This window comes from Panicum hallii, chromosome 5, assembly GCF_002211085.1.
Source record: "Panicum hallii strain FIL2 chromosome 5, PHallii_v3.1, whole genome shotgun sequence".
NCBI lineage: Eukaryota > Viridiplantae > Streptophyta > Magnoliopsida > Poales > Poaceae > Panicum > Panicum hallii.
In genome coordinates, this window is record NC_038046.1 from 51,019,826 (window position 1) to 51,037,383 (window position 17,558).

The 17,558-nt window shown below is 45.6% G+C and overlaps 1 protein-coding gene and 1 long non-coding RNA gene across 4 annotated transcripts; one reads left to right on the forward strand and one right to left on the reverse strand.

The window, feature by feature from the left end:
• Positions 1-1,690: 1,690 nt before the first annotated feature.
• Positions 1,691-4,568, reverse strand: LOC112893179. Of its 2 annotated transcripts, XR_003228747.1 has the most exons (5): positions 4,439-4,568; positions 3,792-3,962; positions 3,064-3,292; positions 2,773-2,927; positions 1,691-2,317 (listed from the first exon to the last, which is right to left on the reverse strand). It is a non-coding gene; the product is annotated as an uncharacterized LOC112893179 (long non-coding RNA). The 2 variants fall into 2 exon arrangements; XR_003228746.1 differs by lacking the exon at positions 1,691-2,317 and having other exon boundaries at positions 2,331-2,927.
• LOC112893178 lies at positions 4,346-11,875 on the forward strand. Of its 2 annotated transcripts, XR_003228745.1 has the most exons (11): positions 4,346-5,218; positions 5,866-6,002; positions 6,105-6,167; positions 6,520-6,609; positions 6,971-7,136; positions 7,551-7,737; positions 8,002-8,840; positions 9,837-10,400; positions 10,490-10,555; positions 10,709-11,107; positions 11,185-11,875. XR_003228745.1 is itself a non-coding variant. In XM_025960375.1 (10 exons), exons 1-10 carry the CDS (start codon positions 4,658-4,660, stop codon positions 10,826-10,828), a joined length of 2,793 nt encoding a protein of 930 aa, XP_025816160.1. In that variant the 5' UTR covers positions 4,346-4,657; the 3' UTR covers positions 10,829-11,875. The 2 variants fall into 2 exon arrangements, 1 of the variants encoding a protein (XP_025816160.1); XM_025960375.1 differs by having other exon boundaries at positions 10,709-11,875.
• Positions 11,876-17,558: the final 5,683 nt, after the last annotated feature.

Sequence of the window (17,558 nt, forward strand, 5' to 3'; positions counted from 1 at the left end):
CGTAGGATTAATTTAGCAAAGTTGGGTTTAAAATTAGCACGTGGATGATTGAACGCCTATTTATTGCTGTTTCACACAATGGGCACCTTATCTCGTGTACGGTTCGTAGAATCTCTGGTGCCACGGTGTCCGACGGGGGTACCCCACACGTGCTCATGGTCATGGAGACCTGTTCACATGGCTCCTGGAACAAATGAACACCGGGCTTTACCTGGTTGAGCTAGGGTCCATCTTTTCTTGCAAGTTGTAACTGTGTTTATCAGCTAGCGTACTTTCGTTCCGATTTGTTACCGCATCCAGTGGCCTAATAAAGTTCCACACTTTCGGTAGCTTTCTACAAGGGATGCGATAATAGCCTGAAAAGACTATTTTATCCAAACCCGCCATCATATCTTTTTTTCCTTTTTAATGGTAAATATATTGCTACATATTTCATAGATCCTCTTATGCAAGTTCACGTAAAATTTTTAATTAGATGATGGAAAGAGAGACATGAGAGAAGAAGATGGTTGTTTCGTGAGACAACCGTTTTATAGGCTAAAATTTAGAATTATGAGATCACTTTTTCACCATTTCTCACCATTGTACGAGTTGTTGTTGCCATGCAACTCACAATATTTTCTTTTTCTATGCACAAATTATGGAATTATGTATTTACTATGAGACAAGTTATAAGACAACCTATTATATATATTGCGTGTTACATCATCTCAAGTGCGACAATCCCATAATTTGTGCATAGAAAAAATAAATGTTATGAGTTGCATAACAACAATAACTCGTATAACGATGAGAAAGTGATTTTATAGTCCTAAATTTTAATATATGAAGCGGTTGTCTCGCGAAACAGCCACCTTGTTCTTTCTCCTCCTTATCTCTCCACCATCTAATCAAAAAATCTTATATTCTCCACCATCTAATCAAAAAATCTTATATAAATTTGCATGAGACAACCTAACGTATAGCCATGTACTTATCCCAAAAAGGTTCACCCTCTTATCTTATCTTATCTTATTAACACGAGAGCAGCGGCCCTGTGTTTATGGCTGGATAACGACTCGGTCTGGCTCGTTATGCTAACGAGAAAAACCTGCCCGGCTCGGCTCGGCTCGTGAGCAGAAAAGCCTGGTCGTCTCGGCTCGCTAGTGACACCTGCCACGCTCGGGTAGCTTACGAGCCAAACACAGTGACACCTGCCGTGGCAGCCTGTGCCATGTCGCCCCTTGGGAACAAGAAGACCGAGAGGGCAGGCGGTGAGGGGGAGGTCGAGGGCAGCCGATTTGATTGCGCAGCGGGGGAGCCGGGGCACGGTGTCGGCGCCTGCGAGTTTGGGAGCGGACGAGCGGATCTGGGGCCGAGCAGACGAGCTAGGCGAGGGAGCTGCGGGAGGGCCGGGGGCACGGCGGCGCGCTGGCGCCGGCGAGGCTGCGCGGCCTCGCGGATCCGAGAGCGACGGTCGGGCAGGCGGGCGGACGAGCAGCGTGCAGCTGCGCCCGCGCCTGCGAGGCCGCGCGTAGGCGACGGAACGGACGGACGACCAGCTTGCCGCTGCGCTTGCGCCTGCGAGGCCACGCGGAGGCAAAGGATGCGCCGCTGCAGCCTCTGGAGCTCCTCGCCGTCAGAATTGAAGCAGTGACGACCAAGACAGTCAGAGAGACGAGGACGAGGAGGAGATAAGGATAAAGCTTGAAAGGCTCTGGGGCTCATTTGGCTTGCCTCGGAATGGCGGCTGAGGAGCCCGTTTCCTTTGGCTCGTTAGGCTCGCAAGCTGCTCGCGAGTGAAAACATGAGCTCAGCTCGTTAGGAAAACACAACGAGCCGAGCCGAGCACAGCAGACCACGAGTCGAGCGAGGTAACGAGGAGTTTTTCGTCCAGACCTCCCTGTGTTGCACAAGTTGCCCTTACCTCGTGTCACGGCGTTTTCCTCATGAAATCGAGCGGCACCCAGAATGTTTTCGATGTGCATGAGCCCCATTCAACATAGAATCTCAAAAAAAAAAGAGAGAAAGAAAAAGAACGCATCATATACATACAACATAGAATCTTCAAAAGAAAACGAGAAAGAAACAAGTTGAATCGGGCGCGTTTTGGAGACCGGAGATGCCCATGTTTAGGTGCCTCTGTTCTATCATAGTAGGTCGGGTCCAACAACTCCAACTGTAGAAGAGGGAGACGTTGCTTTGGTTTAGATCTTAAACGTCATCAATGGGAGGGGAATCTTGTTACCAAGTGATCGAGATTCCTCGTGATCCTCAGGCCAGGGGGAGAGATTCCATCTGCTGCCGTCAGGTCTCGTTCGGCCAATCAACAGGGACCCTGCACGTGGGCGAACACCCACCGTTGGGTGAGAGCCACGGCTCCAATCAACGTTCCGTGATAAAGATCGCGTAATTACTCGAGTCAATAGTCAAGTCGTCAATGTTCCAGCCAGCATGGTGCCGTCTAAATACGGGCACGGTTATTGTTAATGCACCGGACCAGTTACTTTCAGGCAACCGATTACTATTTCATCTAAGATTCTCTGCTATACTTATCTACCTGGACCTCGTTTCAGAACAATTCATATCAAATACAAAAATGGCACTGCTATTTATCTATTTTTTCTGGTTTCGGAACAATTCGTTCCAGAAAAGAGCAGCGAAGAAAAAAAAAACCATTGGCAGAGTATGAAAATTGAGTGATAAAGATAGAGCCACGGAGTTTTCACTTGAGAGTAGAGTCCCAAAATAAAAAAGCTAGGGAGAATTGCTTTTCGAGCCAGGGCCACATACCAGAACTGGTAGTAGCAGCTGATCGGTGGAAGGCTGGAAGCTAACCACTCTCTCGGTTCATGGAAATAGGCGGCTAACCGTGAGCTCCTCGTGACCTGCCGGTGCCCTGCAGCGATAAGTCCATGAAAGGAACCTCTCGCTCTAGATCACAATAGCTGCTAACGAACAAGCAAAAGCTCAATTAAAGAACAGAAAACAAACTCTCTATAAGCTCTCAATATGAGAGGAAAAAGGTCCCAGTCATGTGAATGAGTGAATCGAAATGATAAGAAAGTTGAAGCAGACGCTAACCTGCCTAGCATACCATCCCTGTACGTCTGCTCCTTGATGACAGGACGGTGCACCAGAAATGGCTTGCGACTTGAGGGAACGACAGGCAGGTGCAGTGGTGCGCCTCCGGATCGACACCGTGGCATGCACGTAAGGCCACGCCTTTCTCCGTTTTGCCTGCCTGCTCGCACCCCCACCACCGTGCTTCTTCCACAGTTATCAAAGTGATTCGGTACCAGTGGTCACGGTTCTACGGAGATCGGCAGATCAGGCAAAACGAAAATGACAGTTCAGGTTAAGTGTCTGCAACTAAGATCATAGGGAGCGGAACAGATCAAAACTTAGAACAGGTAGGAGCAGCCTATAGCTTTCCAATGCAACTCAGCAACTGGTAGCCGGTGGCCAGAATTTGGAGTACCACTAGTGTTGATTGAGGTGTCGCTAGCACTGCTAGTAGTAGCATGCAGGGGGGGCATGTGTCAGGGCAATTAGTGGCCTGCTGAAATCGCAGATTAACAACTAGAGGATCGTGACTCACCTGTCCTTTTAAAACAAAAGTTTCAGGGAAGAGGAGGTCACTGGCGTTATTCTGCACGAATTACTAGACGAACACAAGATGCTGATCGAGGCTAATTGATTACCGGTTACTTCTAATAATGAAATAACAAACCTTCGGCGTCAATAATGGAAGGAGGGAGTATCTTGGTAATTCAAACAGCGGGTCAATGATGACGCAGAGCAGCACTCACCTTTGCACTTAGCCCCACGCCGACGGCTGGTTATAGGTTTCAGCTGACTTCGGGAGGATCAATCAGCAAGACCTGATATTCCAGTCGCCATGCGATGACAAACAGCATGTAAAGTTTTCTGCAAGTCTGATATCAGCAATGGATTTCCGTTCACCTGTTCTTCTCCGTGTCCTGCAGCCATGGGGTCATCAGTGGTAGGTTAGCTTTGGCAACTTGCGTATGGACATTTGAACTCTTAAGCAACCATCACCTTCAGGAATAGGAGGAGAAAACGACTATTGCAGAGCTATATGTAAAGATTATAACTTTATTCCATCCAATAAATGTAACATCAGATTCCACTAATAAAAATATCCAAGATTCTCATGGCTTTTCTCCGCTACCATATAGGCACGCATAAAAGTTATTCAGTAAAAGATCAGCATCGGTTCAAGCGGTGCTGAAATGTGTGGGAGGTGTGAAGGTGCAACTACTATCTGCTAAAAATATACCATTAATTTAGAGAAAGATTAACAACGACGGGTGAGAAAGTTGTAGACGAAAAGCAATTGAAAAGGAAAGCAAACCACCGAGGCGGCGAGGCACCATCCAAAGGACTTTATGGCCCTCATCAAATGACAGTTGATGGCTTACACCGATACACATACCCGCACTGAAATGTTTATTTGCGCTTGCAGCTGCCTATTCTAAGCTGCAGGACAGTCAAGTACGGGGGTCCTTCCAAGTTCCAATATATCATTCTCCAAGAGAGAAGGCCGTAATATCTTAGCTTCCAGCTTCCAAGGCTTCGTCCCCGATGACTGCGCAGCTGTAGAGAAAACCTCGGGCGCTGGCATGCATCAGTGTCGAGGATAAAGATCCATCAGATGGCCATGGATGGTCCATCTTGCAGATTCATCTCGTGGTTAACATGTTTTGCAGCTTGTATTCTCCTGGAGTCCATTGTTTCTGCTCATTCATGGTGCACTCCACATCCTAGCCCAAGGCAAGAAGCAAGGTTCGAGCAGAAGACAAACAGGTTCTGGGAGTACCAGGAACAGAGTAATACCTGGGTGGAAATAAGCATGCCGTTCGACTTGATGTCTTGTATCAATGGTACCTGCACAAAGGTAGGATCAATCACAAGGAAACCTGCCAGTTCTCCTGTTCATAGTCAAGAGGAGGAAGATGCAAGGCTTGATGAAGAAGATGGAGAAGACAGAAATGACCCAGTCCTGCCCGTAAGGAAAAGAATTTCCTTGACAAGAATGTCGGAGTCATCAGTATGGGTGACAGGCCAAAGCGGATCGATCTATGAGAGGTTCTGGAACGGGGTGATGTGGGTGATCGCTCCTCATGAACTCCCTACTTCAGCTGGCCATGCCACAGCAACTTTCATCGTGAATACAACTATTCTTGCTCTGTCGGAGGCTGGAATCCTTTACCAAGTAAGTTGATCCCTATGATCTAACAAAGAAGCAGTTCTAGCTTATTCAAAATTAGGATTCTAGTCACCTTACCCCTATTATTACTATGTCATATATATAGGTCATCCTTGAAATTTCTCTTGAAGTGTTCGAGTTATGATAAAATAGTGGTTTATTACCTTTTATTTTTAAAGAAACAAATATCACAGTTCATTTTGATTATCTTTCTAGAGTGTCCTGTTCTTATTACATGTGCTCAAAACTTGAGATACTGACAATAGAGGAAAAGCTATTGTCATCAAGAGCAGATAAAATCCTACAGAAGTTGTATAAAAGCAAAAGTAACACAGAATTAAGAGTTCAATCGAAACTAATGAAAGTAGCAGAGGAGCAGAAAATGTACAGATTGTGGGTCGTACAACACTCATGAGGGACAAAAAAACATGATCGGCCACCAACAACAATATCATGTAAAATAAAAAAGATGTATGGAGTATTCTGTTTTTTCTTTTACACTTGAAATCATGCTATTTGCATTTCTGAGCTATCAAATCATGAGATGAGATGTAATAGAAAGTTAGAAACATTAGTCAATAAAATGAACACATCCAAGAGAAATTGATTGCCAAAATCAATTCATTAATAACTCGTATTTCTACATTTCTCAGCTACAGCTAAATGAGCATGCCCAGCCTATCTGGACAGAGATGACTTTCAACTCTGACCAGCAGTTCACAAATCTTGGACTAAAAACACAAAGTCAAGCTATGCGTATAAGAAATGGGATTGTATCCAATGACGGAAGGTGGGTATCTACCATACTGCTTCCCTCTAAGTACAGTTGTGCATCATTAGCTAGTTAATTTTAATCAGCTAATATGCAATGACTGACATGTTTCTCGATCAGGAAGCTTTTCCTATCTATCATGAATGGGTCCCTACTTGAGGTCACAGAAATTCAACCTCTAAGGTATGAAGCTGTAAGACTGCATTGTTGTATTACTGAACCTCATCCTCCTTGCATGGCTGTAGCATCTAACTCCAAATTCATGAAAAATCACATGAATGATGAGGTATAATAAATGGTAATGACTTCCATTTATACTTGTTGCTGACTAAAGAATACCAGTATTACATTTGGAGGTCGACATTCACAACAAATGCTTGGTTACTAGAGTCAATGTTTTTTTATACCACATTTACTAGAGTGAATGTTGTTAGTTGCTGTTTAAATTACAACTAACTCATGGCATCAAACAATCTAAACTTTTCATCACTAGGCATTACTATCATGACCTACTAAACACATAACTAATGCACAGGTGGAATTACCATGGGCGTCCTCCAGGAGGAGATGTATCATATATATCTGATGCTGGAAATTTGCGACCAGGGACCTTGTTCACAGTAAGGTATGCTAAACGTGTGTTGTTTAGGAGCAGAGGGGGAGTTCCTTTTCAGTCTACTTTCGAAAGAATATATTTCTAGAACGTCCCACTTTGCTCAGCTCCTGTCCTGATCCAAGGCTGAAGCAGTTCTACTTAGCATATTTGTCACCCCTTCATCTGTGGGTGCATGAGACATAAAACTAGAAGACACTGATAGATTAAACAGTACAGATGATAAACATCTTAGACAAGTTCGCACCATACTCACTGAAGTTATTTGTCCAATAATAAGTGGCATGGTTGTCAAGAGTCTCTTTTCCATAACCTGTAAGGTATATTTGTTCAAATTGTTGGTCCAATGTTAAGATCTGATAATGCAGTGCAGTTCCACTGGAGACCTATACGAGTTTGACAAAGAAACGAAGCCATCATGGAAAAAGCACATATGGAGTGAAGAACTGGCAGAAAGTATTTCATTAAGCTCATCAGCTGGATGTGCTTTGTATGGTTTGTCAGGGTCTAACTCAGTGTCCCTTTTCTTGATATCCAAGGTATGTTATAATCTGTTTTATCATATTGAATCCCAGATAATATAGATGCATTATGTTTGAAGCCCACCCACAATATAATCTATGATCACAAAAAAAGAACTCAAATCCATGACTCTTATATTATGAGTTCCCGGCAGATGATTTATGAAGCTAAGGTACTAAAAAGGAAAAGAACCGCATATCCTTAGTTGGATATCAATAGCAGAACAGTGAAAGCAAACGCCAGTATGAACATCACTATCCACTAGGCAGTTGAACATTGATACTAATTTAAGATTAATTAAATTAATTACTAATAAGCAAAAGGAAGAATTAATTGAATACTAGAATGATACAGTCATAGCCAATGCCTCCTTTTCCGTTGCAATAACAACTTTTCCACTTCAATTTGTTAAAGATAGTTATAGTTGGCAGGATGGCATTTTAGTGGAGCGGCGATTGCATAGAAGGAAGTGGAAGTGGGATAAACATGGAGCTCCTATGGGTCAGAGACTCAGTTCAGTTACAGAAGTTCAGCAGGATGAACTCAATGATGCATCTTCTATGTTTTTTACGACAACCACAGGAAAAGTATTCGAGTATCAGATTCCAAAATATGCAGGTACTACTCATTGAAAACGTTCATTTTTTTTGTGTCAAATGCCAAGCAAGTCAAATAAACAAATTAAGATGATATTAGTGTTTCAGAAAATACCAAGGGTTCTACGAGGAACTAGGTAATTATTTTTCACTAAGAACAAGAAAGGCACACAGATTGAAGCTTTATTCAGATTGAATTCGTATATTCAAAACAAACCAATCAAACTGGATTTAAAATTCTTGCATATAGGAGTATATTAACATGTTTATTTTTTTACTGGAAAAGGTGGGGCTCAAAGCAATAAGATAAGAGGGCAATGGCTGAATCACATGTCCCCTGAGCATGCAAAGGTTGCAAGAAACGTCCGAGGTGTACAGGTTCAAGTTGGCAGAATGATATTCCCACTAGATGATGGTAGGCTTGGGGAGCTACATTTTTCTGGGATTGGAGGTGCTGATTTTGGTCCGAGTCAGCAAAATACCGTAAGAAAGAAACTATCAAACAAGTATGAGTGGTCCATCCTCGATGCACCAGAAACAGAAGGTTGGAATGCAGAATATTGCACCGAAGAGCATGGTCCTACCAATTGTATTACTGGAGCAAAGAGTGTAGCTACAGGCACTGAACCAAATGACTTGAGCAATACCCAACCTTCCAGGAGGCGCAAAGTAGAAGAGAAGCAGCATTACTTACATGTTAACAGCCACCAGAGTGATGAAACTGAACCATACAACTTTCTATCAAGAAGCATTGGTCTTAACTTCCACATGCGGGTCATGCATGCAGACAGATCACTTTTTCTTATAACTGACAATGGCTTGACATTTGAATATCTAAACAGCAATGGTATTTGGTTGTGGTTAAGACATGAGCACACTACAGCCATGAAAGGTACGCTAGGAAGCTACATTGGCAGCTTGTATCTTGTCGACGTGCATGGGAACTTACATATTAGAGAAAGAAATGGAGATGAACTGTTGTGGATTAACTGCACGGCAATGAAGAAGGGGAGACACGTTGCAAGTGGGTCTCCATGGGATGGCATCCCCGGTCTATTGCGTAGAATGACAACAGATGATGCACTCTTCTTTGTTAACAAGCGCGGCAGGCTGCTACAGTTCACGGTAGAAGTTCAAACACAATTTAATCTGAGTCATGATAGCCTTGTTAGATGAAAAGTTCATATTTGAAAATTTCATTAGAACAATGGAAAGCTGAAGATTTAAAACTTAAAAAACATAATGGTTAAGCAGCATTAGTTCCTTCATCATTCCTCAAAACCTATTTTTAAAATAAAAACAGATAGTTCTCTCTAGCTAGCAGTGAGCAACCTAGAAACAATGAAGAAATTCAATGCAGGATTCATGACAATGATATGTATGCATGTTACCCAGTAATCGGTAGTGCACAAAAGAATCCACAGGCAAAATTTCTCAAATAGAGACAGAAACAAAGAACTCAAGATGTGTCAATAACACGAACATCATATAAAATTACTCTGGTACTAGCATTTAATTTTTCAAGGCAGACACATCATAGACAATCTTGAAACTATCATTGACTTCGTTCTGAAAGTTGGGCCTTCTATTCACAAGTTGATCCTGTTTTATCCATCCACTCTTTCCATGATCTATTAGTAGATGCAGGCAATGGAATAGCGAAGAATACAAATTCAGGCAGTAATAGAAGTCTAAACATTGTAACTCAGATTGCTTATAGGTGCAGTGGGTCAGATAGGAACTAGAGAGATTGAACTTCTCTTATAAAAACATGATAATTTATTAAACATTTTACATTTCAAAAGCAAGTTAATATATGCCATCATTAGTAAATTGCAACTGAAAAGAACAATTGTACAGAGAGAAATCACAGGATGGATAGAGAATGAGCCGATGGTATATGTGTCCTATTACCTCCACTTACTATTTTCCTTTACCATCATCTTTTAATTGCAACTACACGAGAAAAGAAGTGAAGTAACTATCATATTAAGTTTTTCCAACACAACCCTCTTTCATACTAATAATGTAATTAGTTCCTGCTCTTCATTCTTCAACAATATCCATTTAACATAAAACAATTACCAACACATTACCTCATATTCAGTAACGCATGTGCAGGTTGCTTTGCGGAAATTCAAGTGGAAGGACTGCCACAGTCCTCCTGACACCAAGGTTGCATTCATAGTGGACCAGGAGGTCTTCAGAAGAAACATCATCTTCGTGGTAGGGCGCAACGGCCGCCTGTACCAGTACAACAGGATCACAGAGCTATGGCACGGGCACTACCAATCACCTCACCTGATCCTCTCGCGATCCCCAGGGACGGCCATGCGACCATCGCCCCTGTCCCTGGCCGGCTCCCTCTTCATGGTGTCCGAGCACGGGGGCCTGGTGGAGTACCACTTCAGCCCGCAGGACGGGTGGGAGTGGGTGGAGCACGGGACGCCGCACCGGGACGTGACCCTCGTCAGCGCCCCGGGCCCATGCTTCGACGGCTCGCAGCTGTTCGTGGTCGGCTCCGACGGGCACGTGTACCGGCGGCACATGGAGGGGCGGACGTGGAGGTGGACGAGCCACGGGCACCCGCCGTCGGAACCGGCCGCCGCGGACGACCAGACCTGCGCCACGCCGGGCGCCGGCGCGCATCACGCGGACGGCTTCAGCGGGAGCTGCGACGGGAAGGTTTGCACGAATTAAGCAGCATCATTTATGTCAGGAACCGAACCGCATTGCCTGGTGTGCTGATGGCGCTGTGGCATTTGGGCGAACAGGTGGCGGCCGTCCGGCCGGTGCCGTTCTCGGGGGACGCGGTGGTCTTCGAGCTGCGAGACGGCCGGGTAAGAACCAAGCAAGCAACCTCACGCGACCTGTTCATGCTCCTGATACGCCTGATGGCTTGCCATTGCGTCGGATTGCGGTGCATTGCGCGAATCGAACTCCGATAGTTGAGCGCGGCTTGTCTAATTACCTGTGTTCTGTGGCGCGTGCAGCTGGCGGAGCTGCGGCGGCCGCCCTCCGCGGAGGGGTGCGGCGGGTGGGAATGGGCCCGGATCATCGGAACGCCGTCCAGCGCCTGCATGACCAGCTACTGGACGGCCGTCGCCACGTAGCCGCCGCCGGCTGCCGGTTGATCGGCAGGGGGGTGGAGTTCAAAATTTGAAAAGGTGAAAAAAAAAACAGAACCGCTGATCAGCCAGCCTGCTGACGCTAGCCCACTCGGGGGAAAAGAACTGTGCTGTGGGCCGTGGCACGATCCCGTCCGCGTGGACCCAGGAGGCCGCTTTCCCGATTAGAATTGGGCGTCCCAAGCGACAGGCAGCATGAAAGGATACTAATCTTCAGAAAATTCAGCTTATGTGTAATCTTACATCACATTCTAGCGAGAATTAGTGAGTAACAGCTTAGTGCTAGCAGTATAACTTTCTCTTATATTTCATATGTGCATAAAGTATTTTTCCTGTCATAGAGATTTCAGGTTGGACTTTGGAGACCACTTAACTGCAAGACGTAATGTGCATGAAAAAGAAGAGTGTGCTGCTTGCACATAATCTTTCTAATGAAAATATTGTATCGAGTCACAAGACATGGTCTATGTGATTGAGAAGGATGCAGAGTTCCCAAGGCTGGGGAGTACCAGCGTTGTGGCAGCCAGTAAAACGATACAGCGTTGGCGCAAACCACCGAGTGATGCTGTTAAGATCAACTCGGATGGGTCTTTTCTGGTCGAAACAGGAGAAGGTGGATGGGGGTATGTGACCAGAGATGGAGAAGGCGTTGTGATTTGCGCAGGTGCTGGAAATCTCACACGTCGGACGGATGCACTCCAAGCTGGAAGTGCGAGCGTGCTTGCATGGGGCCAAAGCAGCTGCCGAGCAAGGTATGGGAAAGGGTGATCATGGAGACGGATTCACTGGTGCTGATGCATGCCATGAAGGATAATTCGCACAGGCTGTCTATGGTGGGAGGCGACATCCTAGAGCTGAAAAACTTTATGAGTGAACATTTCATTTCTAGTACTGTGGCCTTTGTGCCTAGATCATGTAATAGGATTGCTCAAACTCTAGCAACGTTGGACTCCTAGCTGTGTGGAGGAGTTGGTAGCCAGCGGTAACGTTGAGCTGATAAGTTAATGGAAATCCTTTTTCCTTGAAAAAAAATATTGTATTGAGTCCGTGAGATTCCTTCAACCCTGCACTAAAAGTGTTTGGCAATCCAATTTTTCCATTCTTGGATATCTAAGAAAAAAAGGAAGAAAGCAAGGGAGGTGTTGATGAAGCGTTCCAATTTTCTAAAAGAAAAAGGTGAAAATCAGCTTCACCTATACATTCTTTTCCAAAAAAAAAAGGCTTCTGCTATACAATACCATGACCTCTTGATGATGTGTATTAAAACAGACGTACCAAACGTAGTAACCTACTAGTTCATGTTGTCCGTGTAGCTTATCCAACAGGCATGGTCTAGTATTTATGCTGACCTACTTTCCTTTCATGTGAATTTTGATGGTTGTTCGATGCAATTGAAGTGACACGCTCTCCTCTCATCGGCATATTTCATATTTACTGTGCCTCTCTTTGGTCATAGTATCAGCAGACGACCTAGTTCTTGATTTTAGGTGGGGCAGGTGCACAGGTACGTCTCTCACTGGTCCTTCATTTAGTAGTTACCTTGCTCACTAATCTTGCCCGCTGGTACCTATATTTGAAGCGTATCCCTATAGTCGTAAAGCATGGTTTAGGCATCGTCATCCCCCACATCATATTCCTTTACATATACAACTTGCCGCAAAGCCTGCAATGCGCTATTCTATCCTCATCTTATCATATAACTCTCTAAAACATTGCACCTCCTTCCTTGTCCATTTTGTTATCGTCATGTGCACACACCATTATTTCTTCATCAATCGTATCCCACATCTTATCTCGAGCAACTCTATGTCAAGGTTAATGGTTACATGGACAGAGCTGCACGTAATTTCTTGGAGTAGCTCCAACCTATGCATGTCATTGACTATATCACACCAAGAACCATCTTGTCGATGTGCTCAAAAGGTATTACTCTTTTCTCAGCAGTGAGTACGTACGCTTTGCATAATTTATTCAAGGATCACTAGATGATAACTACGTGGTCCTCTTTATATGTGAGTACATGTTTGCATTCATATATTATCTATATCATATAGTACTGCCAACCCCAACCCATCGCTATTGCATCAGATAGATTGGTATTGTGAAAATGACAATAGAAAATTCTCTTTGGGGTAGAACAACCACTTTAAAAATACTACTGGCTTTGTTAAGCTCTTATCTGCACGCAATTAATTTTAAACATTTTTTCAATAGCTTTGAAACATTTTTTTCTCATCTAAAGTTGTTTAATAGTCAACACTCAACACTTTAGTGTCACGCAAATTACTCCCAAATCAATCTACAATAGCCCAAGCAAAAATTTGAAAATTTTCAAAAGATCACCTGCTAATGTATCTTGAGTTGTCATCCACACATCTTTACCGCCTTCCTCCCCAATTAATACTCAAATATTTTAAAATTTTCTTCTAAGAAAAAGTTGTAAGCATTGATAACCTTTTTTAAAAAAGATCTCTAATTGATATATCGTTGATTGTATACCTAATTACTCGCATGTTCATCATTTGGTGCCATACCAAAATCTAGCACCATGAATTTCCAGATAGTCGTATTTTTCTTTTGTATCTTGCATCGTCCTCCACCCATTCTTAACCCCCTTCCAAAATCCAAATCATGTGAACCAAAACTTCCCTCACAATTAATATTCAAACCTTTGATGATTTCCTTCCTATAAAAGTGAACCTCAAACATAAAATTAGAAAACATTTATACTCTCCCATTAAAAACATATTTCTTCTTAATATCATCTCGACTACGCTTCTTGTTACTTCCCCTGTTCATGACCTTTGTACCATATCTCTACGCATTAAATTTTTAAATCTCTTTCCCCTCCCCTTAGGAACATTTTTTCCTCCAAAAGGCGCCAAACATTAACTTGCAGACATTGATGATCTTCCTTTTACAAGAAGCTCTCATGTTGATATTCCCTAGCTGTCCACATAATAATTAGTCTGGTATTTTCCATCTTGTGCCAAATTTGGCGTCCTAAATTTCCAGGTTACTTCAAATTTGTTCCCAAATTAGCCAAACACTAATGGTTTATCTAGATTCAAAGACTATTTAGCAAAGGCATCTCCCTATAAAAACCACAAGGTGCATTACATATAAGCACCCCATAGATTTTCAATACAAAATTATTTTGCATGATCATAGTATTTTTCCAATACTCAAAAATGCGTGCACCCAAACAATATCTAAATCGAAACAAAGTTTGAAGAAAAAACCCGGAGGTTAATGTACATTGGGCTATCATACATCCCTTTTAACCCTTTCCAAAATCCAAACCATCTAACCAAATCTTTGCCTCACAGTTAATTCATTTTTTTCTAATTTCTTTTCCAAACAAAGTACCTCAACTTGTGAAGGAGCCCATTAAATCTGAAAACATTTATAACCACTTATTAAAAGCAGATCTCCTCTTGATATGCTCTTAACTATCTGCCCTCCTTGCTACCTCCCTCCTCCCCCATCCATCACCTGATACTACCAATTACCAAACCACCCTCCATTGAATTTTCAAACTTCTAGCCCCAATTGCCCAAGCACGGAAATCGGGTTTCTTAAAGATTGCTAGCGTTTGATGTGCTCTCCGCACTTCCCATGCCGCGTGGCATCCGGGGACGCGTCGCAGCAGCGAGGCCTGAGATCGTCTGCCCCTCCACGTCTATGGGCCCCACACGGTCTTATCCCACCTTCTCCCGTCTGGCATCTCCTCTCGGATCCAATGACGAAGGGTGCCATCAGCCGCCTGCCTCCCGAAATCCTCCCCGGCCCTCCGCCCCTCCCTCAGTAGTCAGTCCCTCATCTTCAGCACTTACTCCCCAGCCACCAGACAGGCAGGCAGCAGCCAGCGCCGCGCGCCGCCGGCTCGCTGTGGCCCCGCGCGTCCCGCCCCGCCCTACGCCGCCGGCTCGCTGCAGCCCCGGCCCCACGCATCCCGCCCCGCCCTGTGCCGCCGGCTCGCTGCGGTCCCGACTCCGCACATCCCGTCCCGCCCTGCGCCGCCAGCTCGACGCCCTACATGTATACGAAGAATCCCGCGTCGCCTCCTCCTCGCCTTCCCCAAAGTGGCCCAAGGTGATAGCGCCACCCGTTCTCGGATCGAAGAAACCCGTGTAGCCTCCTTCAATCCTCCTGATTTGGCCCGCTGGCTAAATATCCCATCGCCGCCTTATTCCGCCTTATGGAGAAGAAGGTGAGGTGCAGGTCAACTAGGCCAAACAGATGCCGCGAGCCCGCGAGCCTGGATGAGTTTGTTTGGGTGGTTGTCACATCTGGGTACACGGGACTGTACACGTGGTATACTTTTTCTCGGATAAAGGTTGGGACATGGCTCATGCTCTACATCTGTTGTAACTACTCGTAGCTTAATAGAACTACTCCTACAGTAGTAAAGCTAGTGGGATACAGTAGGGAACTACCAGAAAAGTACTCGGGTAGGACTCTAGGGCATGTATCCGACTAGGACTTCCATGTAAACCTGTCCCTCCAGACTATATAAGGGCGGACAGGACCCTCTCTAGGGGACAACTCAGCGATCATCCAGGGAACCACCTAGGAGATCACGCAATCACCATCAAAGGCAATACAAATCACACAGTACATAGGGTATTACACTCTCGGCGGCCCGAACCTGTATAAACCTTGTGTTGCTTTGCACCTTCGAATTCCTAATCTCGGCAACACCCTACTTACAAACTCACCTCCTCGGGGGTATTCCTCGGTGGGCGTGGCAGTAAAATATTGACAGCTGGAGCGCCAGGTAGGGAGTTCATCGAGCATCCACTGAAGAACTCGATGGCATCTCTCAGCTTCACCAGCGACGTGCTCGATGAGGGCCCAACCTTCATCTTCGGATCCTGGATCTGCGTCGCCAATAGTTTGGGTGGCTTCAACAGCCACCTAATCGACTCCAGGAAGCCGGAGGCCTCTGCAGCAACTCGACGCAACAACCTTGACTCCTTCATCGAGAATCTCAACGAGTTGCTGCTCCCCGATCTGCCTAGGCAGATCAAAAACACGTCCGTTTTTAATGCGACTCCAAGTCATGCTTCACCATGACTCGGATCGGATTCAAACCGATCTGAGGAACCTTCGCGATCGAAGTCCCTCCCCTACTTGGAGGAGGACTTGAATCGCCTCTTCAAGATTCGAGACGAGGGAGCCACCATGCGTCAGGACCCCCCGTTCTCGACTACGACTCTGACTCAAACAAAGAGTACCCGTCAATCATAATTCCTCCCGTCAATCATAATTCCAGACCGAGGAGGACTCGATGATGGGAGAGCCACCGCCTGTCGGGAGGCCCCAGTTATCGTTATCCACTCACAACCCGATGATTACTCCGAGTCATTTTCGGATAGTCATCCGGGTTTAACTATAACATCCACACCGCAAGGCTGTTTCCTGTACTCGAAGGGTCTAGAGCCCTCTAAGGTACTCGAATTTAACTCCCGCCTTGTGGCACAATCCACCCTTCGACGTATCGATCCCAGGGAGCCGGAAATTTTCGACCACTCCGCTCAACATCGACGCACTTGCTCGACAACCTCGACTACTCATCTCATGCAGCAGTCACGACTGCCTCAACAAATCAGCAGCGCCAATGACATCTTCGACAACTCGTCTCGACTAGAAACTAGTCGGGACTGAGCCGTAGATTACTCGGCGACTAGCTTCGCCCGGTCAACAACTAGTCAGAATCAACACCGACTAGTTGGCTCCATCGACAAATCGCTCATGGATCAAGATCGGGTTGAGACGGTTCAACCCAGGACCCTCTCCGCTTTGGAAGAGGATTTTGATCATCTACCACCACATGGAGAAGGAGAAGCCACCGCTCGTTAGGGGGCTATGGTTTCCGACAACCACTCGGATCCTTCTACTCATGTGACCTAGGGTCTGGTAAGGGGATCAGATTGGTCGGGCAGGTTTGGGCATCGGAAGGGCATGCCATCCTCCAGATCCGTCAAATCAAGTCCACCACGATTCATTACCACACCCGGGGAACTCCCCTTTCAAGAAGGCAGACCCCTCCCCCCATCTGACGACGAAGATGATGGTCAAACCGTGCGGAGTTCCAAACATCTCGCCCCCAATCGAGAAGTACTCATGATTCATGCCGACGAGGACTGTGAAGGCTTAGAGCGGGTCCAGCTAGATGACTATAACGACTACCTCCTTGATCCACTCGACGAAGACATGGACGTAACAATGGATAGGAAATCCTCATCCAACATCAAGGTGGACGACGCAGATGACATCCAGAAGGAATGCCGTAGGCTCATCAATGTGAAGCGCGCCTAACGCAGGTGCCGCACTGTGATGCCCTAAAAATTTACCAAATTAAATTACGCGCTAAGATGTTTTGTTCAAAACCTTGAAACCCTAATCGCCTCCCGGACTCTTCGCCGACAAGACACTCGGCTCCAACTGTTGACCCAACCCCTTTTTCCAATGACCGTACCCTCTTTTTCCTCGCCGCTGTCCCATCCCGCACCGCTCGGCGGCCGACGACCACGCGCGACCGCCTTTCCACGATCAGCGCCGGCGCGATTCTTTTCTCCTCGCGCAGCGCGCGAATGACGCGCGCGCGTGGCCGACCGGCCGCGGTCGCCGCCGCGATCGGTGCCGACACGCCTCTCTCTCTCTCTCCTCCTTCTTTTCCCCTTTTTCTCTCTCCCATTTCTTTTCTTTT

What these genes read in the sequence shown, in the direction of transcription:
- LOC112893178 (XM_025960375.1), top strand. Translation starts at nt 4,658, where the DNA reads ATGGCCATGGATGGTCCATCTTGCAGATTCATCTCGTGGTTAACATGT. An exon ending in AGGCTGGAATCCTTTACCAA is followed by an intron (nt 5,219 to 5,865) that starts GTAAGTTGATCC and finishes TACATTTCTCAG; the next exon opens with CTACAGCTAAATGAGCATGC. An exon ending in ACAGAAATTCAACCTCTAAG is followed by an intron (nt 6,168 to 6,519) that starts GTATGAAGCTGT and finishes ACTAATGCACAG; the next exon opens with GTGGAATTACCATGGGCGTC.